The 27,771-nt window shown below is 38.1% G+C and overlaps 1 protein-coding gene across 1 annotated transcript in view; it reads right to left on the bottom strand.

The window, feature by feature from the left end:
* Positions 1-27,771, bottom strand: part of gli3 (GLI family zinc finger 3) — a 132,347-nt gene that overhangs the window by 57,010 nt on the left and 47,566 nt on the right. The window contains exon 4 of the mRNA XM_033985981.2: positions 15,170-15,275. Coding sequence (XP_033841872.1) covers positions 15,170-15,275 — 106 coding nt within the window. The remainder of the gene's footprint in view (positions 1-15,169; positions 15,276-27,771) is intronic.

Raw genomic sequence — 27,771 nt, 5'->3', positions numbered from 1 at the left:
AACTTTTTCACGAACATGCATAAAGAATTATCATCATAGTCAATTATGGCTTTAAAACAGTAAACTGATATGAAAACTGTTACTAATACATCTAATAATAATAATATCTTGTACTTGCGCTTTACAGGATTTGTCGAGCCCTCTTAAAGTGCTACATTGGTCATTATTCATTCATTCCATACTTGCTTGCGGTAAGCCACTATTTTAGCCACAGCTGCATTGGGGTAAACTGATGGAAGCGAGTTGGCCGAACTGTGCTATCTGCCCCTCTGACACCACTTTCATACATGGCAATGTCGGGTTAGTATCTTGCCTAAAGACTACTGCTCTAACCACTGTCGCCCCCATCTAGAGTGCTCTATTGTTAGTATATTCTAGAAATTTCAACTAGTTTCAGGTTAAAACAATTTCAATTCACACCATGTCAAAGTTAACAATTCCCATCCAAGCTCTAGGCGTGAGAAAAAACTCTTTTGGCTAATTCCTAAGCTTCCAAAAGACATTATTAGACGAAACCATTCCCAATCTCACTATCAGATGCAATGGACTATATCTGATAAGACCGATAACAAAAGGCTGGGAGAAAAGGATCCGTTTATGTGATCGGAATCCATTTTCATTGGTGCAAAAAGTGTAAAAAGAGTGAAATTCTCCAGGAGATAAACAAAACACAGAACTGAGACAAATTTTGTAGAACCTGTCCAAAGATTGCGTGTTGCATTCATCGTTCTTTTTGGACTTCTGGAATGATAGAAGTTGGAATTGCAAGAAAAGTAGGTTGGAAAATAAGTGGAGCTGGTTGAGGATTTATAAGCCTGTTCCTCTGCTCTGTACTTGCTGTTACTGGCCCCTTGAGAAGGATCTTGGGGTCTAGAGTCCAAGTCCAGAGTCCAGAGTTCAGAGTAATGGAAATTCCACATTGTTGCATGCAATACTTTGCCATGACGTCTACGGGCACCAGTCAAACCTATCCATATTCACTTAATTTCAACAACAACTTGCTATGAAGGTCCAATACGGGACTTTTCTGGTGGAGGGTCCGCTATATGCTTGTCTCCATGGAGATGTTATTACATTGACTGGAATATCCCACAGTATGGCATTAAACCAATCTATCTTTCATGTATTGAACTGGAGTTTTCTATTGCTGAAAAATCCCTTGAAAAACTTAAAACCTCTGTTCATCGAATGCAGAGCTATAAGTTAATGCCATACTGTTGAACATTATAGGCAACAGTACAATATAAGCAATAGGGGACAGTTCTGAAGATGACTTACAGCTAGCAGCTGAATCTCTAAAAAAAAAGTTCAAATTTCTAAATGTTAAAAAGAAGACAAAATGTATGTTTTGGTTTTTTTGTATAGGAAAATGGAAAGATATCTATGGAGTATTGATGTAGTCGACTAAAGAAATTCTTGGTCGAATAAAGAGCTGTCTTTCCCATGCCAAGTCAACTAAAAAGAGGAGCTGACAAACACTCTCAAAACTATTACACATCTTATATGTATCTGACCCAAACTGCACTCACAACATTACACTTGCATGGGAGTTCATGCAAAAAACAACTATTTGCACAGAGAAATACTACAAAATGGTGTATTTATATATAAATCCTAATTCACTGATGATTCACTCCTTTCTGCTGTTGTCCCATATAAATCCTTACAATCCAAATAAAATTATTAGTCAACCACTTAATCAGCTTAACAACTAAATGACTAGAGCTGTACTATGGAGTCATGCAAGGAGTCACCAGAAAAGTTACATAGTACACCTTTAAACGTCAATCTTAAAGCATTATGTGAGTATTTCCTCTTGCAAATGCAGGGTCATTTTCAGTGCCATGAGATTTTTGAAGTTGCGTTGTTGAAGAAAGGCGGGAGACCAGAAGTTTGCCTCAAGTTGGTAAAAGCAATGTAAAGCGTAAAGTAGAATGTAAAATAGAGTAATAGCAAGCTCCTATCTGCAAAGCGAAAGCCACCAGCGAGACTAAGGCCTGCTTTAGAGATAATTAGGAGGCAGCGTGGATCAGAAAAGTGACAGAGCACCACACCCATCGAATTACCACCAAAGTCACGGAAAGTGAAATGATCCTCAATGTTGTAATTATAAGTGAGAGCTGTAGGGTAATGCGATGTGCAGTGGGTACGGTGGTCCTATAGCAAGCCCACGGATGACAAGAAATGGGTCGGACAAGATGCGATATTAAACAAGTTCAACCTCTTGTTCAATTTGAATGTTATAAAAATGGTCACATTGCAAGTAGCTGTTAAAATAAGTGTCTAGAATAACTGCACAATTTCTATAAGATTTGTGCTAAATTAGAAATTGCGACTTTTATTATTCTTTATTCTTCTCATGTGATTGCTTACTTTTTATTATCTAGTTTGAATATAATATTGTATTTTTGGACAACTACACAATTTTCTGTAAAATTTATGTTTAAATTAGAAAATGTGTTTTTTTCTTTTGTTGATTGTTTTTATTCTTGTCATATGACTGTTTGCTTTGTATTATCTAGTTTGCATAGAATATTGCATTTACCACAAAATGAATCATCATAAACATCATACATTTAACATTTAGATTTTGAAGGTTTATACATATTTGCGGTAACAGTATGTTTGACAGGTTTATGTAATATTATTTTCAGTTCCAGTTTTGTAATTGTGTATATCACTACTTTTAATCAATACAGTATAGAAGTCAAACAGAAAGGTGAGAATCCAGCAGGCCCTATTTGAACATGAGTGTGTGTTGGCACCTGCTTATATCTGTTATCTCTGCTGCTCAGACCTGCACCTCCATTGTGCTCTATGGGGGAGCTCCCAATTGAGATCTCAAACATGACTTGTGTACAATATATTACATGTGCAAATCTACCCGCTTTCATTACACATTAATGCTCTCTTTGACATTTTTTTCACAAACACATTTTAATAGACCTTAAAATTAAATGGGAGGACTGCGCAAGGGGTAATCAGATTATTTGCAGTGTATAAATGTTATGTAAGGAATCACTTGTGCGGCGAATTTAAAATTATTTCCCCCTTTGAGATTACTGTTAGCCTTTAAGACATGCTAGAAATGAAAGCAAGTGGAAATCGTTGTGCTAGTAGGAGTAAAGCTAGGGGTGGGCGATAATGACAAAAATGCTTATCTCGATATTTTTTTGGCTAATATTCAGTCAGTATTTTGGAAGTTAAAATGTGCCGGTAAATGTGTTGGTTGGAATTCAAGTACCGCAACAAACTCTGATTATATAATTGTTTTTATATAATTGTTTGGAAAATTACATTCTCTACTTTCCATAAATCTGAATTTTTTAAAATAGATTTGTATCATAGACGTTATACTCAATATTCAAATTCAACTAGCAATTATTTTAGTAGTCGAATAGTCAGCAAATATTTCTATTGTAAATTTAGATTTTCAAAACACACTTTTAACATATTTTTATTTGATACTGTGCTGTCTTAGTTATATTAAATACATATCAAAATACAACTATGATTTTTTTTTTTATCAACTAGCCACAGTTAGCTGATTAATCGGTGCAGCCTACAGCAATACTTTCCATTTTTTTCCCACTTCAACCATGTGAGCGTTTAATGGCATGTCTTAGCAGATCGTTGCGGGTAATGACACAACCTTAAACCCTTTACAGGCTTCATCAAATATCTGAAGTGTGAAAACGTCTTCTCATTTTCGTTTTCTGGGCCTGCTGGATCCATCATTCACAATCCATGCCCGTACCTTCTGGAAATACACAGAAAAAAGAACAGTGCAATAGCCATATATGTCTCAGAAAGCAGTGTATTACAATAAATAGATCGACTTCAATTCTGCTTAGGCATTTATCTCCTTTTCTCTCTAAATCCTGAAATTGCCTCAGACTTTCCGTGCGCATTTGCAGAGTGGTGCACAACTTTCTTCCTTTTTTTTCCTCTTCTTTCTCTCCCAGTGAAAATTGAAGAGGCTTTATGTCAAATGCGGCTAAAGCCAAGCCTCTCCATATCAAACAACGCTGCGCGAAAATTACTGTGGCGATGATAAGGCTGGCAGATAGGGAACGGGCGGGGGGAGTGGGCTCACGAGGTGGGGGGAGGAGACAAAACTGAAAGGAAAAGTGACTCTACTCAATTATACTGCAAAATTGGTATGACTGAATATTTTTCATTCAGGTGACTGATAGTATCTGTGAAACGGCAATGCAGATAAATAAAGGAGCCCTCTGTCAAGAATAAACACCATTAATCATGAAGCAGGGGACTGCGTGACCGCCTGCCCCCCCTTCCTCCTTTCTCCTTCCCTTTCCGACTTGCTCCATAGAGGAAGTATTAAAGAGAGAAGGGCTGGCTGTGGGGTGAATGGGGGTGACCTAAAAGGAGTCACTAGCTGCGGGACAGTGGCAGAAGAGGAGGAGGAAGAGGAGGAGGATGAAGAAGTGGCCCACGTCTCGGCTCGCGGCTCCGCACTGACAGCGGCCATATTTGGACAGAGATTATCAGATTTGATTAGGGAGCAGTCATTAATTCTTATTGTTATTTATGGCACTGCTTTACATTCTGCTCCAGTCTAGACAATATTTAAATAGGGAGTGAACGAGACATGTTTTTGAACAGGTATTGGGTTTTATTTAAAAAAAAGAAATCAGTTAGGTATGTAGTTTATGATGAGCTGTACAAACCTACCATATTAGCATAGTTTGTCTACATTGTTAATTACAGTGACATTAAAATTACGTAGTTTCTGTTGTTGCAACCTTTTTATTGTCTAAAAGGCGCAATATGTAGCTTGATTAGTGCTCGTTCACGCTGTTCAGGTTCACGTTTGCTTTGTACGTGCACAACATTTGAAGGGCACCGAGTTTATATTTTTTTAAAGATTATTTTTCATTGTAATTTATTATTTCAAATGTATTGCCAAATAATTATTTCTGTTCATCTGACACAGAGTCTAGACACGCAGCAGAGTGGTTCTCCTCATTGTTTAATCCACTATAACATGGTCTCACAAACTGAAAATAATTCACTTTTAAATCTGACAACCTTTTGGCTCTCCATAGATGTTCAAGGCATTAGTTATTTTTGTTTTTGTTGAAACTAGTCCCTCCTAACAGTAGTTCAACTGTTTATAGTGATATAGAAGAGCAGTGATATAGAACTCTGATTAACTGTTGCCAGACTGTATGGTTATACAAAATAATGCAAGGCCTTAGAATTCTCACTGCTCATGGAATAATGTCTTATAATTGTCTTATAATACAATTATTATACATTATAATAATGAGTACATTTTAATATTTTATGTTTTATTTTTTATGTTTAAGAAAAAAAGGTTAAACATAAAATAATATGCTATTTCGCTAAGCTGACTTCATTCATTCAGTTGTTAATAATGCTAAATTATTTACAAACCTATTACCCAATGACTGGTCAAATGCAAATAGATCTTTTTGGAGCGGTGCAGTAACCTCCTCTCCTCTTTTGTCCGTATTGTTTTGCATTTCATGTGTGTTTGCACCAAGGCCTCATCCCATTTCGGAAAGAGCTGCGATAAGAGCCAGTGTTTATGCTAACCAACTCGCTGCTCCTCCATGCTAAGATTGGGCGCACTGACAACACTTTATGTAAATACGGAAAAATATGGAGAGACGAAAAGCTTCTGCGGAAAACGAATTTGGAATGACGGATTTTGCGGTTGTGGAAAAACATCTTGATTCATGGTGTAAACTGGAGTCCATTAGTAGTGTGGAGGCTGTGAACTTTCTTTTCGCCCGAGTTCTGGTTGTGATGACAGAGTTGTGATCACTGCGGTCCCACTAGAATCCCCTGCAGTCAGGACGTTGCAGCTGAATAAACACTCCTGAATGAAATACCTCCGTTTTCACCCAGGGCCCCCACCTGTGCCACCTCCACCCATTTCATTCACCACTTTGGAATCCCACTTTTTGCATGACCTAGATTGAAATCACAAAACAGTTCAACCGGGAAGACTGTATTTCTTAGCTCCTGTTAAAGAGGCACTGAGTAAGTTCTCTGGGGGAGGGTTAGGCAACTCATTGTGATGTAGGTGTTGTCAAAAGGATAAAAAATCAGATACTTATTGATATTAAAACTAGCATCGAAACTAGATACACATCTGAGCAAGTATTGATACTTAAAAGTCAAATTCACAGGGCAGAAATTAACCTTTCCTAAATGATGTGTAAGATCGCATAGACTAGTATACACCCATGAAACACTACGGAATATACCTGGAAGGACATAGATATAAGGCCACATGGTAATATAAAAGAAAGTACTACGATTTAATGTTGAAAATCACATTTTATTGTCTAAATAAATAATTATTGATAATAATTTTTTATTATCATCGTGGTATTGGAATTAGTATTGAGAATCGAGTCTATTCTTCAAAATCGCGTTTGAAAACGTATTTTAGTAGCAACACAATTGTATTGACTATAACGTTCCACAGTGTGGCATTTGAAAAACATTTCTGTGTCGCCTACTTTCATACTGATAGCAGCATTTCCTCTCCATAGAGCTGACATGGAACTTGGCTTGGGGGAGTCTGGTTAATGCCATACTCGGGAACATTCCAGGCAAAACAGTTACATCTCCATGTAGACAAGCAGGCAGTGTCCTTTCCTTCAGAAAAGTTACATAGTGGACCTTTAAGTTTCAGTCAATCAAAGCCTGCTACTCTTCTCCTTCAACCAATCATGCTACTAAGTACTACAGTCTCCTTCCTTCTTTCTGCCATATCAGCAGCAGAACCATCAGCCACCAGTGTATAAGCCCTGGAGGAAGGTATTTTAACAAATCCATCAACCCAAAAGTATTCATTGTGCCTTACTCATTTGTCTGTGTCTGTCATCTGCTTCTCTCAACTGTCTTCACTGCATCTATAAATCTACTGTTGTCATCCTCTAAGCCGAGCTCTAACCTCCAATACTGTACATGTCCTCACCATTTCACCTCAATATCGTCCGCTTTGCTTTTCCTTGATGTCTTGATTCCAGATTACAGAAAAAGGATCACGTTTCTTGTCCAGAGATTAACAAAGTTTGATTAAAAATTATTTAAGGTGCAGAAAGCGTTTTTATTGCTTCTCAACATTTTTTAAAACAGTATACAGTATGCAGTATACTCAAATAAACATGGCAAAGACATTTGTTGTCCTCTAAATTTGACTTAAAGGTGCACAATGTAACTTTTCTGGTGAAGGGTCGTCCACCTGCTTGTTACCATGGATGTTATTGCATTACCTGGAATGTTACACATTATGGCATTATATCCTCATAGAGACAAGACGGTAACACCACCTGGCCAAATTACTGGTCAGATCAGTGGAGAGGCAAGCCTGCTAAAACCAAGAATGTGTGTATTTCAATAGCAATACAAACACCAGGAATTGAATAAATACAAGATCAACAAGTTTAATTCCATACTGTGAAACATTACAGGTAGAGCCATAATATCTCGATCGACACACACAGGTGGCGGACCCTCACCTGAAAAGTGACATAGTGCACCTTTAACCAATTGCTAAGTTATTAGAATAAATGGCATATAGTTGTTTTCTTATTCCATAGTAATGTTTTGTAGTTCACCAGCTCCTATTGACAGCACAGTGTCCCGGGCGCTCAGACTGAAGTGTGAAGCTGATAATTGACTTGTGCTGAATACTTGTGTTTGTTCTGTCTGGTCTCCGGGTGACCAAGAGAGATCCTCCACTGAGCCGCATGAGAGGCCTGTTTGTTTAGCGGTGTTCCATGGTCCAACAATAAAGTGCCAATGAAAGAAGTGCTCGCTCTTCTTCCCCCATTAAGGCTGTCCCACACAAAGGCCGAAGCAAAGGGGACAGAGCTCCAGCTGAGAGCCGCTCCTCAACCATACATGTGTTTGTTTAGCCAGGAAGTGTCTGCTACTACAAGACCAATGGCTGCGATGGGGTACGGCTGAATAAGCTTAAAGCTGCTGTATCTGATTTTTAGCATTTTAAAAACATGAAAAACAGAACTAGTTCATTTTAAATGGTTTGCAGTGGTCCAAAGTTATTCCTCCCTTACCTTACAGATTCTGAGCATCCTAATTATTCACCACAAAAAGTTTATAATAGCTTTTCACAGCTCTAAGAAACCAGTGCAGTAAAGCTAACAACAACTAGAATGCTAACATACACACTTTCTTGATTATTGGAAAATATAATGCTTTCAAATTAAATGCAGACAACATACAGCAGACATATTTTGACCTCAACTGCTGCTTATACTAATAATATATCTGTACTGGGCAAGACATATTTTGTTCAAATACATGAGGGGGAAAAAAACCGGGTAAGGCCTTTATGTTTTTTCCTACTCCCTTTTAAATGATAGGGAGTAACTGAATGAAATTCAAATATTTATCACAGATCCAAGTGAATAAAGGAACGTGTTTGAAAATAAAAGACATGAAATTAATGGTCAGTGAACGCAGACTCAAAATGTCAACATTTGGCGAAAAGTTAACTTAGAAGTCACTCATTCAATTTTCTTCTTTATGCAACCTGTAAAGAGTGTGTAAAAAATTCTTCGGGGGGATAAAAATAACAAAAGGAACATTTTTGTCATGTGAATTCATAAGAATATTAAGGGATATAATAAGAGAATTATAATAAGGGAAACATGATTTAGTAGAGTGAGTTCAAATCCACCTTTCAAAAGTTAGCCAAATCACTTTCTTTACTTTCACCATATTAAAAACTACACAAGAGGTAGATTGGTATCATAGAAAAATAGAAAGCAAAAAATCTGAAGCTTAACAATATCTATTAAACTCATATAACTAATTTGCATAATGTGGTTTAAACAGCATAAATTGTACATACAAGTCAAACTCACTCATAAATGTTTTCTGCCATATAAGCTGGACCTTATCTGAGCAATTATTGACCAAAAAGGCCAAAATTCACTTTGGTTAAATTAACATACCTAACTCAGCCTCACTGTACATGCATGATCAATTGAAACATAAGAGGACTAACCACTCTGCCGATTTGCACCTGGCCCTAAAGCAATACCATTCTTCATTAAAAACCCCTTTGTTTAAGGTCTGAGTAAGGGAGCACCCATTGTACGGACAGCCGCCCCCACCTTAGGGCGTTAATATTGAATGACATCCTGGTACCTTCCCCTCAAGAATTCATAAACTAAACGATTATCCTACATCTGTAATTGTGCTCTGGCGAGGATGCGAAACTGAACAAAAAAAACAAAGGACAGTTAATTTGTGATTTCCTCTGCTCATTTGAAGGCAAATTAAGTGTCAAACAGCTAATACGGAGCATATTTCATTTTATGAGCTTTTAATTTAATTCCTCCACCTCATAACGCCTGAGCCTGTTAGCTTTGCCACTAACGCCTGCTCTTCTGTGTAAAAAAACAAAAATGCAAGTCATAAATAAACATGTTTCAATTAGGCCCTTTGCTGTAATAGGATATGATTGCGTTCATTTGCCTGGTGTGAATGGTGGTTGTGCCTTCGCAGCGCTGGTTCAGTTGCGTCCGAGGTGCTGTGTGCGTAACTCGGAGGGGGAAAGCTGGCTGGATTGATGGAACCGCCGCGGGGCCAACCCAACTGTAATTACAGGCAGTAATGAGAGGCTGCATGGGGAAGTACCGCAATAATAGTCCCTGTGTACTTAGGCATATCTTTGAGAGGGCTAATAACGATTAATTCTGTGCACCGAGGAGAACTTATCCTAAAACAATTCAATATTTCTCCATAAGCAGCCTCCTGTCTTCCATTTCCCCCGCAGCACTGGCTATATGGCGATGCGTTGGCCGGCTATTAGCGAAGGAGCATTAGCAGGAAAGCCTTGGAAATCCATAGTTGGGTTTTTGGCGAGTTGAGGGGTTGTAAAAAGTTTGGCGAGGAGTTGTGCTGAGCTGGAAGTGTAATTAAGCGCAATTTGCTGTCAGGTGGTTGGACCATAAGTGATGAACACAGCGCAGAGGAATTCGGCACTGCTTTTTTAATCAGGCAATATTAAAGCTGTGACTCAAAGTGAAGTGCAGAAGTCACGAAACAAGAAAAGCCCTGAAAATGCTGCTGCATTGAAAGGAAGGTTAAGATGTGTACTTGGCTAATTTAATTTAATGATTACTAATAGACATAAGCACAGTACAATGAGTACTGTGTACTCAAAGCAGTTTTTAAATTAAATAAAACGTGGGGTTAGGATTACAAAATATATTTTTAAAATAATTTCAAGGTGCATTATGTAACTTTTCTAGCAAGTTATTACTTGCCTAGAATGTTCCAAGGTATAACATTAAACACATCTATCTCCATGGAGACAAGCAGATGATGCCATCAGGCCAGGTTACACATCATGTCTGTAGAGAGGCGAGCCTGATCACAGTAAGAATACAATGTTTCCTAGGTATCCTTAGTAATAAAAACAGCTATAATTAAATAAATTAAAGATAGATAAGTTAAGTGCCACACATGGGAAGAGCTCAGAGTAGAGCCTCGGCTCCTCCATGTCAGTTGAGGTGGTTCACGCATCTGTTCCAAATGCATCTTGGACACCTGTTCCACGGCATGTCTAACCGTAAGGAAACACCGGGGAAAACCCAGGACATGCTGGAGGGACTTTGTCTCTCCGCTGGCCTGGGAACATCTTGGGAGTCCCCGTGGAGCAGCTGGAAGAAATGTCCAGGTGTGAGGGAAGTCTGGAGTCCCTGCTTAGACTGCTGCCTTCGCGGTCTAGCCATGGATAAGCAGAAGAAGATGGATGGAAGTGAAATGTCCTACTGTGGAACATTCCAGGCAAAGCAATAACACCGTGGAAACAAGCAGGTGGATCGCCCTCCACAACCAGTTTATGAAACCACTTTAGATTAGGCTTTGTAAAGGTTTACTATAGATCACTGACATATAAGATCTATGGCCTATGAAGTTTTGATTGGCCTCTTTTTATACACTAATCCCATACGGTAAAGCATTTGTGATACCACATTTCCCAAGTATGTAAACTGTTTTTTCTGTCTACGCTAGTTCAGCAATTTTAAACTGTCTTGCTTTTTCTACAGGCTGAATACATGTTAAGGAATGCTAGAATCTGCACAATATATTATATTTACCAATTTTGTCATTTGATCTGAAACTCCTAAACAGCTGTCTTGTAATAATGACAAATAGTCTCCCTGGACGTGGAGTGTCGCATTAAACAGATCTATGCTTAATGGCTTGGATAAATAGGCCATAAGTAGCACGGCGGAGCAGCATCCGTGTCCACGTTGACAGCCAAGCGGAGCATGCAGATAACTCGTGTCCAGGCAAAGTGACTACGGAAAGCCCCCACCTACACCACCAACACCCAGCCCTCCCCCTTTTCCCACCTGTGCTCCTGATCATACCAAAGCGCTCCTGATGGATAACAAGCTACCGCTGTTTGTTCAAGCCTGTGTCGCTGCCGCATGTTCCCCCCATCTCTGCATAAGCTAAATGCTAAATTATATTTGCCATTTTGTTTGCGGTGACACGCGACATCAATCACCTCACGTTTTTTTACACTTCCTCCCCCTTATTCTTTAGCACGGGGTTGAGAGGTGGGGTGGCGGGGACATAAAAAATTCATTACGCTTAGTGGCACATCAGCAAGGGAGAGATATGCCTGCAGAGGAGGGGAGTAAAAAAATGGGTGTTGATAATGATGAAGAATATCAAATGTAATACGGCCCAAGTAGCTGCCCCATCCAATTTGTCGCTCACTGATCGCTTCCTCCGTGTCTCGCGTGGAATGGAAACAAGCGCCGCCTGGACTATGAAGCATCTCCTCTCCGGAACGCACTTCGGATGTGAGGAATACAAATGGCAGGAGAGGGGAGATGAGGGAGGGGGAGTGATTAACAGCGGAGGGAGCGAGAGGTTCATGAGGAGAGAGAGGGGTCTTTGAAGTTTGCGTGCTGACCAGGGCACCGGCGCGGCTAACAAGAGTGCTAATAAGAGTTGTTCTGCATACGCGCTACACCCACAGTCATATTTCAGTGGTGTCATGGTTGAGTTCTTTAGCGACTCGTGCATTTTAAGGAGATAGCTGAAATGAATGTGACTTCTAGGTTTAGTGTATAAAGGTAAGGGCTAGGGACCAATGGTAAGGTAGAACTGACAGTTGCAGTGGTTTTACATTTTCCTTCCTGCTGTACAGCCAGAAGTTTCATTAAAAGGGCTGTGAAAGACTTGTATGTATGGGGAAGTTCCTTAATGTGAGAATATGTGATATGTGGGTTGGTTCCTTTTTGGGGGATATAGATTCTCCAAGCAACGTGAAAACATGCATAGTGTTCTAACTAGACTTACCATTTGGAATTGCATCTTAACCTTCTAGGACCTGAGCTCTCGCATGGCATGCTTTATTAATTTCTCTTTGTTATTTGGGCTGATTGGGACAAGATGAGTGTAAAAACAAAGAATTATCTTTTTTACATTATGTAGTAATGTCTACAGTGGATTGAAGTCATGAAAAAATGTGCGGGCATTCGTTCTACGTTTTAATCATTTTGACAGAACATTTGACTAATGATTTGCAAAAACTATTTATTAAGTGCCTGAACACAGCAACATTTGTCCTAAGTGTAAAAGCAAAATGAGAAACAACAATTGTGCCTCTCGGAACAATGTGGCTCATTTGAAGTGCTGCTGACAGGAGCAGGAAGACATATATGCCTTTATAAAAAGAAAATAAATAAACTCTTAAAAATATTCTAAACTGAATATTTCTGCATTGCTGTTCTTGTATGCTGTTCTTCTTTTTCTAAAAATTTGGATTGTGGCCTAGACAACCCAAAATGTGTTGTCCACATATCTGGATGCCAGGTCCTAGGAGGCTAGTATTTAGGGATGTATCTGTTCAATTTTCAAGTGTTGTTTGAGTGTAATTATCAAACTGCAATAAAACATGAATCCAGCGCAAACAGGATTTAAGGATAGAACGCTCTGGTTGTTCTGTGCAGAGTTTGCATGTTGTCCCTGTGTGTGGGTAGGTTTCTTTCTGGCACTCCACTTTCCTCCATCAACTCAAAACAATAGGTAGCCCTCAAGCTAAGGTAGTCCTCACTAAGCCTCGCTCAAGATCTGGAGATGCATCCCTGGGCACTGCAATGAGGCGCCTACTGCTCCTGACAGGTTACCCCAGCGGGACTGTGAAAAATAACGTATTCATGGGTTTCAAGTAAATGATTCCTTCCGGATATGAAGGATTTTCTGGAGATCTCTTGCAAGTCAAAAGATATAATATTTTGATTTTAATTTGTTTTATTGCTATAACAACGGTGGACTGTTGGCATGCCAAAGTTTTCACATCAGGAAGGAATCCTTATGTTTGAAACCAATGACTTTAACCTTATTTACATAATGAGCCAAGATCTCACTTCTACTGGACTAGTTTTACATGTCTGCAGTAAGCCAGCAGACACACACCTCAGACTGGGGACGCTGTAAACTTAAGTGGCTGTAGTGCGATTGCTCCCGGTGGCTGCCTGAACAGATGAGGTGTGGAGCTGGAGTACAGTTGGTGTGTCAGGGATGTCAGAGGCGGCTCCCCTCTGACAGGGCTTGATCATGGCTCTTATGGGGCTGCTTTGGCTCTCCCTCCCTCCCTCTCTCCTTTTCCTTTCCTCTACCCCTTTCTCATTTCCATGGCGCTGACACATGTTGGTTTGCGTGGCTCCGTTGTCTCGATCATGTAAGTCACGTACAAGGCTGTGCCCTTTGATCCGTTGCCCTTGAGGAGGAAGATGTGAGCACCAGGTACCAGCCCAATCAAGGGGAATTCACATATATTTTTGTGGTTCTATTAAATAATTCATTATTTTTGTAATTTTTCTTAATCATGTGATTGTAAATAAGAGAAATTGGTAGCAAGTTTCATTTGCAACCGAAACAATAAAAGTATACTGAGAGAGGTAGACTGAAGTTTGTGCATTTATTCCTTTTAGTGTTTTAGAGAAAAGGGGGCTTGTGTATAAAAGACTTAGTAAGGTTTGTTTTGGTTGCACGTCAAAGAGGTTGAAAGTCCTAACTTTGTCTTTGGAAAAAAGTTTGCCCGTGTTTGTGGCTTTGCTTTCATTGTTTCCAAAGGAAGTTCATTGTGTATTTTCTTGTCCGGCATATAAAAAGACCAACACTTTTGAGAAAGTATTTCAAGAACATCATAACAGTAAGTTCTCTTCCACCATGTTATGCAAAGTATTTGGCTGTATAAATGTCAAGTGAAATATAATTTAATGAATCATTATTATAAATAAACTATTATAAATAGATTTCAGGGTACACTATGTGACTTTTCAGGTGGAGGGGCCACCATATCTCTGATTTGCTATGTCCCACACTATAACGTTGAACTTATCAATCTCAATAAAGACAAGCAGTTGCAACCATCAGGCAAGTTACAAGTTGGATCTGTGGAAAGGCGCTCCAGCTCACAGTTGGAATGTATGTTTTTTGCGCAATATAAAGACTAAATGATCTGAGTGGTAGTTTGAAATGGGAATTGGTGAATCGGTTTGGAAACAACTCTTAAGAATTTACCTATTATGGCCATGACGTGTGTCAGCTGAAATGGTGAGAAGGCAAACAAAACACAATAAAAGCAAGTCAAGTCTACTGCTTATACGCTATCATAAAATTAGACAATACTTTTTATATTGCTACAAATTCCACTCACAAACCCATACAACAATTGGCTCCAGTGTACTAGACCCCTGATTTTCAACCAGCATACCAGTGAACAGTTTATTTCATTCACTTTTTTTTTATTAGTTTGCTAATTTGGAATGTCCAGAGCAAACTTCCACCTCACCAATACCAAATTTACAGAACTAGACACAGTGACATGGACAGTATTTGCTACATCATAAATATCATTTTTTCTAAAAGGAGTGATTTGGTAAATATTTAGTAGGTGCCACAGACTTTTTCAACCAAAAAAGTGCCATGACTCAAAAAAGAGACTTGAAAAAGACTGTACTAAACCACTGTAGAAAACCTGCCTATAGAACCATTTGATGAGGATAGATTTCAGGTGGAAGGGCGAGTGATATGGTGGGATTAGATGTGTTCTGGAGTGCGATTTGAACTGTGTGTGTTGCAGTGCTGATGATGGACTTACACATGTAGCGGGGGCACAGGGGAAGGCTCGTAGATGTACCGGCCTTGGGCATGTCTGTCGTCGATGGGCACAGGCGGGTGGAAGGTGGGGAAGAACTGTGGAGCGGCTGCAAGAGAAAGAAAGTTTAGAGATAAATATTTGTGAGATTATACTTTGGGTTTTTGAACTGAATTTTGCGGTAAGATTAATAGTTTACTGAAGAGGTAAACTTTGGTGCTTAGATACTGGCTCTGGTTCTGCTGCTTTTGGTTGATTAATCAGTAAACTCCAAATGCATATCCTGCTTATGAAAGGAGAGAGTTGTTATGGTTTTGCCAGTTGACTTTTAATGATGCCCAAAGTCTGTCTTAGAACTGCTTCAGTTGGCAGTTCATTCTGGAAGAGTGCATGTAAAAAAGTTTCCTTCCTTATTTTTAGGATTCTGTGAGGACCTTTCCCATTGAAAAGATATAATATTTTAGTTTAAATTGTGTTATTGCTACAACAGTAGAGGCCTGTTGCCATCCCAAGTGAAACCCATGAATGGATAGCTTTGACAGGAATTAATGAAGAGAGATAAGGACAAGTTAGACAGACAGTTTTTTAAGTGCTGCACAGCCCAGGTAAAAACATACTAAAATGTCCATGGTATTCCATGTAATAAAGATTTACAATTTTTGATTATTTAGGCAATTGTTAAGTTAGAGTTGCTCCATTTTTGGTTTAGTTTAAAGTTTTGATCTTGAAAGCTTGTCAAAATATGTTTATTAAAACATTTTCTAACCCTTACACTATGAACCTCTATAATGGAGAGGTTATTAGGCAAATGCAGCTGAAAAACTAAAAATATATTTTTAGTGACACACCCAAAAGAGACCTTAATAATTTTACCTAAAAGTCTTGAGGCTGAACTTCAACAAAATTAGGAAAAACAGGAAAAGCATTTAAATGATGCATTGCTAGCTTAGCCAATGGATTGTACAATGATGTATGGGAAATTAATTTATTTTTATCCCTGAAATTGTGTGTGTTCTGCTATATTCCTATGTTTATACTCCTCCTCTAACCTTGACGGTTTTACGCGATGTAATCGTAAATATGGAATTTAGTGTTGCAGCTGTGCGCCCATTGTTAGACAAGCTGCAACAAGTAACACAAGATTTTTTTTTTCCTCAGTGCGGCTTACTACAGTAACCATTGGTGGACAGTAATGTAGTGCAAGTATTATGTTACTTTACTTAAGTGCATTTTGTATTGTAGCTACAGGTTCATTTCATAATACATGCACTTACTTTGCAAAAAAGGTACCTGTACATCTCTGAAGTTGATTGAAGTAAAAAGTATACAAAGTTTGTATACTGTATTTCTAATGCCTTAATTGTTGACCTGCAATAGTTGGATATGAAAAATATTTTATATTTTAAAATATAAAATATTTTTTTTATTTTTATGTTTAATCAAATTCTGTTTAAATACTTTTTAGTTTATTAACTTTACCAGGCACAATCGAAAGTGGGAACTAATAATTTGAAAATGTCCATGTGATACTTGACTGGCAAATGTTTTATCTATACTAAATAATGAAAGTGAGTACTTCTTTCACCAGTTGGCAGTACCAAAACACCATTAAAACGCATATGTATGACTTTATTTTACAACTCTGAGCCATAACCTTTTAAATAAACAATCTAGTGGTCTAATTAATTGAACTCCACAGACTGCACGATCACGTTATTGCCTAACACATGTTACTTTATGACTTATTATGGGGGAGACTTTTGCCAAGCCGAGTATCACCACCCCGGGGCGGTGCATATGTCGACATGTGCATACCTCCACGGCTCTCCAGGCTGCCTGCACTGTGTGTTTGTGCCGGTAAACAGCTGCTGCAGAGGTGCGAGAGGGGGCATATCTGGCAACCCACTGCTCCACAAGTGTCGTTTATGCTAAACACAGCTGCCCTGCTTAACTCGTCATTCACTTAGTTAGGCCTGGATGTGCAACGTACATATTGTGGCCAAGTAGAGTCTGATGAACTTCACAGCACAAGTCATAAAATGTAACTATTAGTAAATATTCACACCTGAAACTTCATTATTGCTGCCAGGGGGGTTATAATCGGTTTATAGCCCGTGTCAATTCTGGCTATACAGGTTTATTGATTTGCTAGTCTTATTTCTATTTCAGATTTTTCAGAACATCAATGTAGGGCATAAAACGCTTTTCAAGATACTGAAAAACAGGGTAAAGACTTTGTGTAAAAATTGTGAGATTATCCCTTAAAAGCCCTTGTTGGAAAATGTCCATTTAGTAAATTTCAAAGTGTAAACTTGTCTGCAATTATACAATAACACTAGAAGAAAAGAACTAAAAGACACATTACTTGTAGTTAAAAGTTGCCAAGTTCTTTTTTTCTTTTGATGATCTGGATCACTTAAAAAGCCTCTATATCCTAGCCAAGATACCCAGGTGAGGTGATGTAATCTAAGTACATTTGGAAGACTAAGCTCCCAGCAGTGATTCTAGCACAGCTGTTTATACAGTCTCCGCAACTGAGAAATAGCCGGGTATAATTGGGAAGTACACTAGATGAATTCAAAGGTTGTAATATTTTTTCATGACTTTTTAATCCACTGTAGACTCATATATTTTGAAAAAAAATGACTAAATTGGTCTGCAATATTGTTACTTATGGCAAGAAGCCCTCAGGTTCAAATCCCTGACCAGATCATTTAGAGCTCTGTATTTGGAATTTGCATGTTCTCCTTATTACTCCATTGAAAAGGCAGTGAGAATAGGTAGTATAAATCATGCAATTCTTAATATCACTTCTACAGATTTAGTTAAAATAGCCTATCTATAGATTTATTCATATATGGATTTATTCATGTTATGCGTATCAAAGGCCTAATGTTAAAAATGTATCCACAATTATCCGGGTCTTAAAACTTCGAAAGGTTCACCTATGAGAGTTTTCAAAAAATGTATACTACTAAAGTATTGATACAAAACACTACATAAATATCGCACAACTGAACCTGTCCTACTGTTATTTTGAGTTGAAAATTACATTCTAATGTTTATTTTTATTATTATAAATGTAGTATCAAAATTAGTATTTGGTACTGACACACTTTCACCAAAACTACTGACTTTTGGCCAGGCCAGTTTTTAATCTGCCGGGGAAGGCTGGAATGTTAAAATTATGTAGACTCTTCCAGAATCAGCTTTGTTTACTATCTACTCTCAGTTGTCTGTTGAAAATGAACTTTTTTTTTTGCTTTTTGCTTTTGCACGCGCTCAGTGGGAGTAAACACTATTCCTGTTCTTTAATCTCGCTCTTTAATCCCTTGCGACTTGCTTCCTTCTAAACTTTGGTGGTTTTTGGAGAGGTAGACTATAGAGATTACAGAATTATTACAAAGACTCCACCTTTTCGCCTCACTTCCCACGTCCGCCATTGAATTACCCAGATCCCCTTTTGTTTACATGTCTATGCAGTTCGTCATTCAACACAGCCAAGCGCCTACACTGCACTGCACTTTTCAACAAGAGGCCAACCATTACATACAATTTAAAAATGTCTCTCGGTTCTGCATGGTAAAAGTTGTGGTTGGATACATCAGAGACAAATTTAAGATAGTCAAAGTAGAAGATGGTTTACTGTAGTTTCAGGTCCACCCACGTTGAGAGACTTAAGAATCTAATCTGTAAAAGGTTTTGTTATGTCAATTCAATGCAGATTTCGATTATTGAATACGTCCCCCTTACTATAAACATGCTTGCATTTGTGTTCTATTACATTTACTCCTGTTTGAAATCTATACTTTGGCACTGCTGTTCTGAGTAGATGCTCATATTTTAAATGCTGATGCTTGGAGAAAGGCTTGATACAGATTTTGATAACTAATAGTAGTGTCACTATTATTATAATGTGGTCTTATACTAGTTCTGATATAGATGAAGACCATTTGAAACAATTTAAAGAAAGGTACAGTTTTGTGTGATACTTCAAATGAGTATCTAGTTTTGCTACTAGTTTCAATTAGTATTGATTTTTTGACAACCCTAATACTGAGGCCTCTCACAAATCCAACCTATTTCAAGAACTACTGAGGGAACTTTAACATCTAGTTTGCTGCTCTTAATTAAACACATAGATTTGCATTTTTGTATTAATATATCATCAACATCATCATATTCTTCTCAGTTTTTGTTCAAACACAGCAGTATCGATGAAATCTCCTGGATTTGCTTCAGTTAGGTAATGATAATAAAGTTTGCAAATAGGGAACAGAGGCTACAAAACATACAGAATAAATCCCCTTTAAGATTCCCTGATTGTTAAGTAAAAAATTCCTACATTTCAACACTACAATTCACTGTATACTTAACCTCACATTCAAATTCAACCTGGTCTATTTCTTGTTACAAATTCACAAACGCCCCAGAAACAACAAACCCACCACCTGACACCTTCGACTACCGCTCCTCTCCTCCGCTATCATCGCTCTCTCCCCCTCCCGCCTTCCCCTAAATGCTGGGCCATAACTTTGCTGCCGTCCACCGAGGTTTATTTAAATCCCGCTCAGGAGTTTACTTTACCATAGCCCTATCTAAACAGTGCCTGCCACCTCTCCGTAGCCGCCGCTGCTCTCCATTAGAAAGGCAAACAGTCCCAGTGTCACCCGAGAGAATGTGTACAGGAGTATAGAGCAGAACACAGGGCAGACTCCATCCAGTAATCCATCTCCCTGGTTTCCTGTTGGGACCGCTGCTGTTTACTCCCACACCAAATTGCCCCTGCGCTGGTAGAGATCTGAGGGCATTCTGGGCCACTTAATACACAACAAAACATAGGAAGAGCAAAACACAAATCAAATTTCCAACAAACTGCAATGTTCCTATGAAAAGTCTGTTCTTTTAGACTATTTGCTGTTTAAAAAGTGAGGATGGAGTTGAGCCGTTAGTCGAATTTGAATTGATATTGAGATTTACTCATCAGCTTGGGTCTTTTTAAAGTAGAGGTGTACAACCAATCCTCTATCAGTAAAAGTCTGTTTTGTTCTGTTGATAAAATAAATATTGAAAGACATTTTTATTTATGTTATCAATCTGTGATGGCTCTCGCTTAAAAGGGAATCAATGATCAGAAAGTTGATACAAATACTTCACTCTGATTGGTCGAAGCGCCACAACAAGTTAAAAAATCAACATTAACTTAAATCCTAAAGATGGGACGAGACCTTGTGCCACGAGATCTCGCGAGATCAAATTGCCACGACACTATGTGCACAAGGGAAAAACGATCTTACAAGATTTGATCCTCCGTCTTTACATTTGGCACGGGCTTGCTCAAGCTCTGGAAAGTTGCATATCTTTGAGCAGCTGTAACCAAAACTCCTCCACATAGAGACTTGTAGCTCACATATTCAGACAGAGAACATCTGAAACTCTGTCCATTTTCATTTCGTAGAGATATGACCAGTATTGACACAGATAATCAGTGCTAAATTGTCGAGAAAAAATATAATTAAATATATGCACCCGAGGACAGTGTGGATCATGCAATGTTTTTTTAAACACTGTCTCCAAAAGATCCACAAAGAGATTTTTAGGCTTTCTTCATCCATAACTTAAAAGAAAGAAAGAACGAAAGAAAGAAAGAAAGAAAGAAAGAAGGAGAGACGTGCTCTTCCTCCTCTGTATATGTCTCCCTGTGTGCACAGTGGGGGAGAGGCGGGAAGAGCTGGAGCAATGGGACAGAACAGACAAGCGGATCCAGTTTTAGTGTAATCATTTAAATAATAAAATAAAGTGTAATAGACATATTGTTTATTGAGTATATTGTAGTAATCAGTAATGATGCATGTGGGGATTTACACTGCAGAACTGGTCTTAGTGTTTAAATATAGATAAAAGTTTGTTTAAGGCATAAAGGCTGCTTAATGCATTTAAGCTATAAAAGCATATCATGAAAATGACTTAATTTGGCTATATCAACACAAAAATACATTCACAACACAATGTATACGCATTTTAACTCGTTTAAAATCAAGTGACTAAAACTGTGAATTGATTTGTGATTTGACAATGTAAAATATTTCAAAATCTCATCTCGTTCTCGTGGACTCCATCTCGTGGCTCGCCTCGTCTTGTGAAAATTCTGTCTCAGGGCATTCCAATTCCAATCTCACCCATCCACAAATGCACGAAGCACCAAGTTTTTCACATACTAAATAGTCTGTATCTCCATGTTTGTTTTGGTTTGTTTGGCACTGGTTTCCGCACAAACCACAGTGCTGCCCTGTGATTGGTGAGTGTGTGATAGGTCACCACCAGTGCAAATGCTACAGCTGGAGCTGAACAAGATGGATTCTCAAGAGTTTGAGAACTCACAAAAATAGCGAGAATTTGTCTTGTTGGCAAGGCTACCAAACTATGGTTTTACTGACAGAGTCAATATCACCTACTGTCTGTAGGTGATATTGACAATTAAAGCTATTTCATCTTAATCTGATTAAACTCTGATTGACTGCACAACCTTAAGTGTGAACCAACCTAAGTATTGGTGAAGATAAGTCATCAACAGTGCATTCAATTATTGAAAGTTAGTATCCAGAATTATTTCAATTGTCCCACATCAAAAAGTGAAACTGAAGTGTTCCTTAAGAGTGGTTTCTAATGCAACAATCAAGCACGGGGAAAGACTGTCACATTGCTGTATAATGATCTAACTTTTACAGAGTAGAAATATTGGTTAAAAAGAGGGCTGGAGTCATTAAGACGCGATTACAAATGGCTTCTAATGAAAGGGCAATTAAAATGAAACTTTGACCAAGCTCATTAGTTGTAATTCCCCACAAACACAGAGCAGGACCAAGAGCAGCTTTGCCTTCATTACACAGAAGATGGTAATTGCCTTGTCTTTTATTGGACACTTGAATCATTTCTAAAGAAGAGGATGACGAAGGAAGGATGAAGCCTAAAGCGTGTCATTTGCAGTCTTCTTATTGGTTAATCTCGTTTCATAATGAACTTTATCCACAAAGGAACCCAGCTGATGTGATACTTGAATAGAATTTCAGCTGTCACTCACAATCGTCATTTGGCTAGTGATGAAAGGCAAACACTCACTACATTTACATGCACAGGAAAATCCAAGTGTGATAAACAACCAAATTCAAATGTTCTTAGCCCCAAAACCAAACCAAAAAACCAAATAGCTGCGAACGAGGGCTACGAGGCATTCAGGTAGTCTAGTAATTTAACATTAGCACTAAAACTTTCCAGCTATAATTACTAATAAAATGACTATCATGCATGTAACTACACTTTTGGCAGTAATAAATAAGCGACATCTCATCTACTTTTGAGCATTGTATTTCCAAGTACTTCCCAATATAAGACATATCCCAATATGTGGTCCATGATACAATACATATTCAGATACTCATACCTTGATCTGATAAATGTCCTTATACATGGATGTGAAAGAAATCCTGTGTTAAAAGTTTACTAAATCAATGTTTTGGTAATGTAGAGTAATAAAATCCATGGGAATATCATGATTACAATGCCCTTAATATCAGAATACCACTGTCTTTTGAATGAGTCACCTTTTCAGAACAGTAGATCAGTAGATTCAGGCTTAAAGCAGTAGTGAGCAGGTTAATAGGTGTAAAATTCTACAATATATAATACATCCATGTTGTTTAAATGTATCACGTATTGCCAGTTTGTTGCGAAATGTTGCTTTATCGATATTTTGAGTACCGCCCTACTAGGCGCGGTTACATGCAGCAGGTGTACGTATTCTGTGGATGTGTTATTGGAATATTTGAGATTTGATTTACGACATCTAAATCGTAGTTCCCAGGTTTACATGTATTTTGATAAATCAGTTTAAATTGGATTAGGCCTGTTATCCAGCTTTCCAGGTAAACATGTAAACATACTGACTTTTCCTCCATTGTCTTTTGTTGTCAGCTCAGCATTGCAGGTTTATTGTTGTTGGCTAGCGGCTAACACTATGGCTCCGGTGAGGGTTCAGGGACTGGTTCTGACGTAGGACAGAGTGGGGCCGGTAAACGTTTTGGGCTGCAACACAAAAAGCCCCTGACAGACTGTCATAAGTGAGAACAGCGAGGAGAGAGAGGACCAGGCTGGGTTGGGGCTTTGTGAATATCTAATGTGGACCAGATGAAGCTTCGGCCTGGGCTGGGACTGCCACATTTCATTATGCCACCTCTGTGTGCGCACTCATGATCTCAGAGCTCAGACACGCTCCTCTGCAGATAGGCTGATCTACACCTCTGCTCTGATTCTATAGACTCAGTACAACTTCAGGAGATACATGCATTACTATGAGAGTTCGAATGCTGCACTGATATGATTTACATTAAAATTAGGAAATGACTTGCTAAAAGTGTTTTAAGGCCACACTGTTATCAATAAAACAATTAAATAAAGTTATAAGCTGCCCGTTATACATTAGGGTTGTCAAAAGTATCGAAAATCAGACACTAATCGATACTTTTTGATACTAAAGAAGTCACATTCACAGCACAAAAATAAATGTTTCCTGAATAGCTTTAGAATGATCTTGAGCTGTAACAGTACAAGTATAAAGCCACATAGACTAGTATACACCCATGGAGCCCTATGGAATATACCTGGATGACTGGGAGATTACACAGATATAAGACCACATAGTAATAAAAAAGAAGCTACTATTATTTCATGTTAAAATTCATATTCTGTGGTATAAATAAAAAGTGTTTAGTGGTATCAGAATCATTAATTATTATTATTATTATCACTAAGTATTGAGTCTATTCCTTAGTACTGAAATCGAGTTTGAAATTTTAGTATCTTGACAATACTATTATACATAAGGAGAAATTTTGCATCTTGTCAGTACTGAATAGTTGGAGTGGAGCAAGACATATTTCCCACAAGACAAGACAGGACACGAGATGGGGACCACAAGAACAAGACAAGATTTAGATTTTTTTTTTTTTTTTTTTTTTTTATAGACAATAAATTGTGCTATCATGTTCTCAATTTTGGCTTCATAATTTTTATTTATTTTATGTTTTTAAACTAAGGCTTCTCAAGAGATGTAACTCACGACAGCTTAACCAAAGCCAAATGTAAACACATGGAAAACAAATTTCACGAGATTATTTTCCACATGTGTGCACAATCTTGTTTTAATTTTTCTTGTGTGATCTTGTGGCACGAGATCTTGTCCCAGCCCTACTGGATGCGAATGGTCTTTGGTGAAAGAATATTTCTGGTGGCATGTCACCTGCATGATTCTATTGAAATAGAAAGTTAAAAATAGAAGTTAAAATAGAAAATTTATACCATACTGTGTAATATTATAGCCAAAGGAACAACATTTTAATGGAAACAAACAGGAAGAGGCCCTCCTCCAGGCCAGATATGAGTCAGGTGTGTGGAGATGCAAGCCCACTAACAATAAGGACACATGTTTTTCTATCTTTATCAGTGCAAGAAAAACATCCATAAAATGTTTGCATGTTTAAAACATGCAAATATAATGAAACAACTTCTTCAGTAAACAACTTTGAACACATTCCACTATAATTTCCTCTTGCACTGAAATAAAGCATGGCACATTACGAATAGTCTTAAACCATTAAACAAATGTATTGGGAAGCCAGGAATTCTCCAGTCCTCACCCTCTCATCGTTAATGCCATGTGAAAATAAAGAAGCCCGCAAACACAGAGCAGCAGCAGCAGCAGCACTACGGGGCTACAACCGCACTGAGAATTCCCGCTCCTGCACTGAGAATTCCCGCTCCCTCCTGCCTCTTTATCATCCTGTTTGTTTACGCTCATGCCCGAGTTGTTTGGACATGTAAATAACACTTTGGGAGCCTGTTTTGCTTGGCCTCATTGGGAATCGCTGTTTACTTTTCAAGTGCTTTGCTTAATTACAGGTCCCAGATTGTTTCAAGTCTAATGGCCTAATTACCACTGAATAAATTAGTCTAATGTTACCCTTTTAGCTCACGTACTGTACAACATTCTGCAGAGGGAAGGATTTCATGTCTTGCCATTATCTTTGTCATTTATCATATACGCAGCCTGGCAGATCGCGCCATGCTATATCCTTTAAATCAATACGCATTCCACTCTTAGCTTCTGTTTTTATGGTCCCAATTGTTCTCGCATTGTAGACGGTCTTTCTGTGGCGAAATGCAATTAACATGGTGGAAAAGAAGAGAGAAGACAAAGTACGAGCAGTCCAAAAATACTGCAATAATACACGCTGAGAGTTAGCATACATTCCAGCGCCGCTCTCTGTCAAAAGTAATTTGTTTGTCTAGACTGAACTAGTCGGCCAATGCCCATCCTTTTCCTTCATGGTTCTACAAGTCTATGCATATTTGCCCAAGGACGTACTTAACCACTGGCTCTTCGGTTTGCTGTTTACAATAGAATTCAAATACTGTTTGTGTTTGAGACTTAAGATTGCCTGTGACTTTAATAAAGCATTTCACAGTTCATGCACTTCGTCAAAAATGGGGACAAATGTAGGTCATATGAAAATGTCCATGCTAGATGTAGCAAAATTAGCATTCATCAAACTAATTTCTAATCATATCTTCTAAATAAAGTTAAGAGCTATTCTAGTAAAATAAAAATCTGCCATGTTGATTACTGTAACAGATTTTTTGTCCATGTAGCTTAGTAAAAAATGTCCCAGAACATATATAATGTAAAAGCAGCTATAAGGGTAGGATGGTTTGTGAAAGTGTGGAAAACATTACGATAGCTATAAAGAGTTTTAAATTTTTCACATTTTAAGATGGTAAAAATTGGGTACAGCATCTTCAAGGGCTATTAGTGCATAGCTGAACAATGAAATTATTTGAGTTAAACATAGGCATCCAGTAACTCAATATTTTGTAAAATAGTATAAACAAAATACAAAACATATCATAGTTTTAATTTCTGGACAACATGGTATGTGAAAAAGCTGTTTTCATCATCTGTCTAATACCTTTAATTAACAACATTTCTGATTTGCCTAGCTTCTTATGCAGTAAACAATTGAAAGATATATTAGAGGAACTAAAATCTACAATTCCATATTTACGTGATATCTTTCTTTTCTTTCTTTCTTCACACTGAAATGAACTGATGAGCACATAGGCCTTCTCCTTTCTCTTGCTTCGATCGTGTTCCTCAGTATAGCTGCTTAAACTCTCCGTGCACGACCAGGCTACATATTCTGCCCGACTGCTCCCTGTATGATTTATACTTGCCTGGGGGCTGGATATTTTTGAGATCTTTATTTAAGCATTTAAGGTCGCGCTAGAAATGAAATGTGGTATTTTGTCTACAATCAGTTTCTCTTCAGAGTGATGAATATGTATAGCACGGTATGAAAAACTATTCTGATTTGCAGTGTGGACTGGGGTCACAGTGCAATGGTGATAGCATCAGTGGATGACAGAAGGGTCGGATACAGAGCTGTGTCGCTGATAGGGCCTAGGCCTGGAGAGGGCATGTGCATGTGTGATAGCAATGCTGCATCTTACTATTAATTTGAGCTGGTAAGGACGAAGGAATCGCAAGAGGTCAAAGGGTGAAGAGAAATCTTGTTGCATTTTTACAGAATTGGAATAACCTATATATTTTTTTAAGTGTGTAGTTTTTGTCTGAGGTCTCATCTCTTGTTTTGTATGTGGTAACTTGTATTGTCTAAATTGTTAACTGTGTTTTTTTGTTTTTATTATTATTAAAATGTCTTTCATTTTTAAAATTATTATTCAGTCTAATAAGACATTCTGTGCATGTTTGGTTACCTATACCCTCCTGCCTTCCTGTTTCAAATCGCACATTCCACAGTACATTATGAATAACTAAATGCAAAAGCATTACTATGTGTTGCATATCCAACTTTAGCAAGATAGTAATGTTATAGTAGTTCATGTATATTATAACTTCTATACTTTTTTAATTATGCAGAATAGTTATATAAGATATGGTGCTAATTTGCACAGGAAAAACATTCCTATTGAAATCATTTAGCTTCAAGGTTAGGATATATATATATATATTTATTATTACCATTATTTCTATTTTTTGAACAACTCAGTATTAAAACATCTGTATATCAAGTCTGTAAAGGCCAAACTTTAATTTTGTAGCTAAAATGTAAAAACCAAAGGGCCTTATTACAAGCCGGGTCTGTTAGCGGCTATCCACACAACTTTCTTCAGGTCCACTAAATAAATTTCCAGAAGACAAATCATGTCGGGGGAACTAGAACATGTATCTGGACCAGTTTTGAAGCCGGCATTAGACATCGTGAGCGCGGGCCTCTGGGGGTTAGTGTGACCATTATTTGGGCTAATGGAGGAAACTGTGTGTCACCAGGGGAAGACAAAGCCCAGTGTCACAACAATCAGACAAATGGCTGCTGGGCTGTGCTGGGCCAGACTACACGGCCTCTACACCAATTATGAGAGAAGAAACATCTGGAAGTCTGTGGTATTTTTTTACTCAATGTGTACTTCACTGTCACCTTACTCTCTCTTTCACCCGCTTGGATTAAAGGAGGACTGTGCAACTTTCTGGT

The sequence above is a fragment of the Periophthalmus magnuspinnatus genome, chromosome 20 (assembly GCF_009829125.3).
Source record: "Periophthalmus magnuspinnatus isolate fPerMag1 chromosome 20, fPerMag1.2.pri, whole genome shotgun sequence".
NCBI lineage: Eukaryota > Metazoa > Chordata > Actinopteri > Gobiiformes > Gobiidae > Periophthalmus > Periophthalmus magnuspinnatus.
Note: the sequence above shows the minus strand (reverse complement) of the source record. Positions and strands in the feature narration are given on the sequence as shown.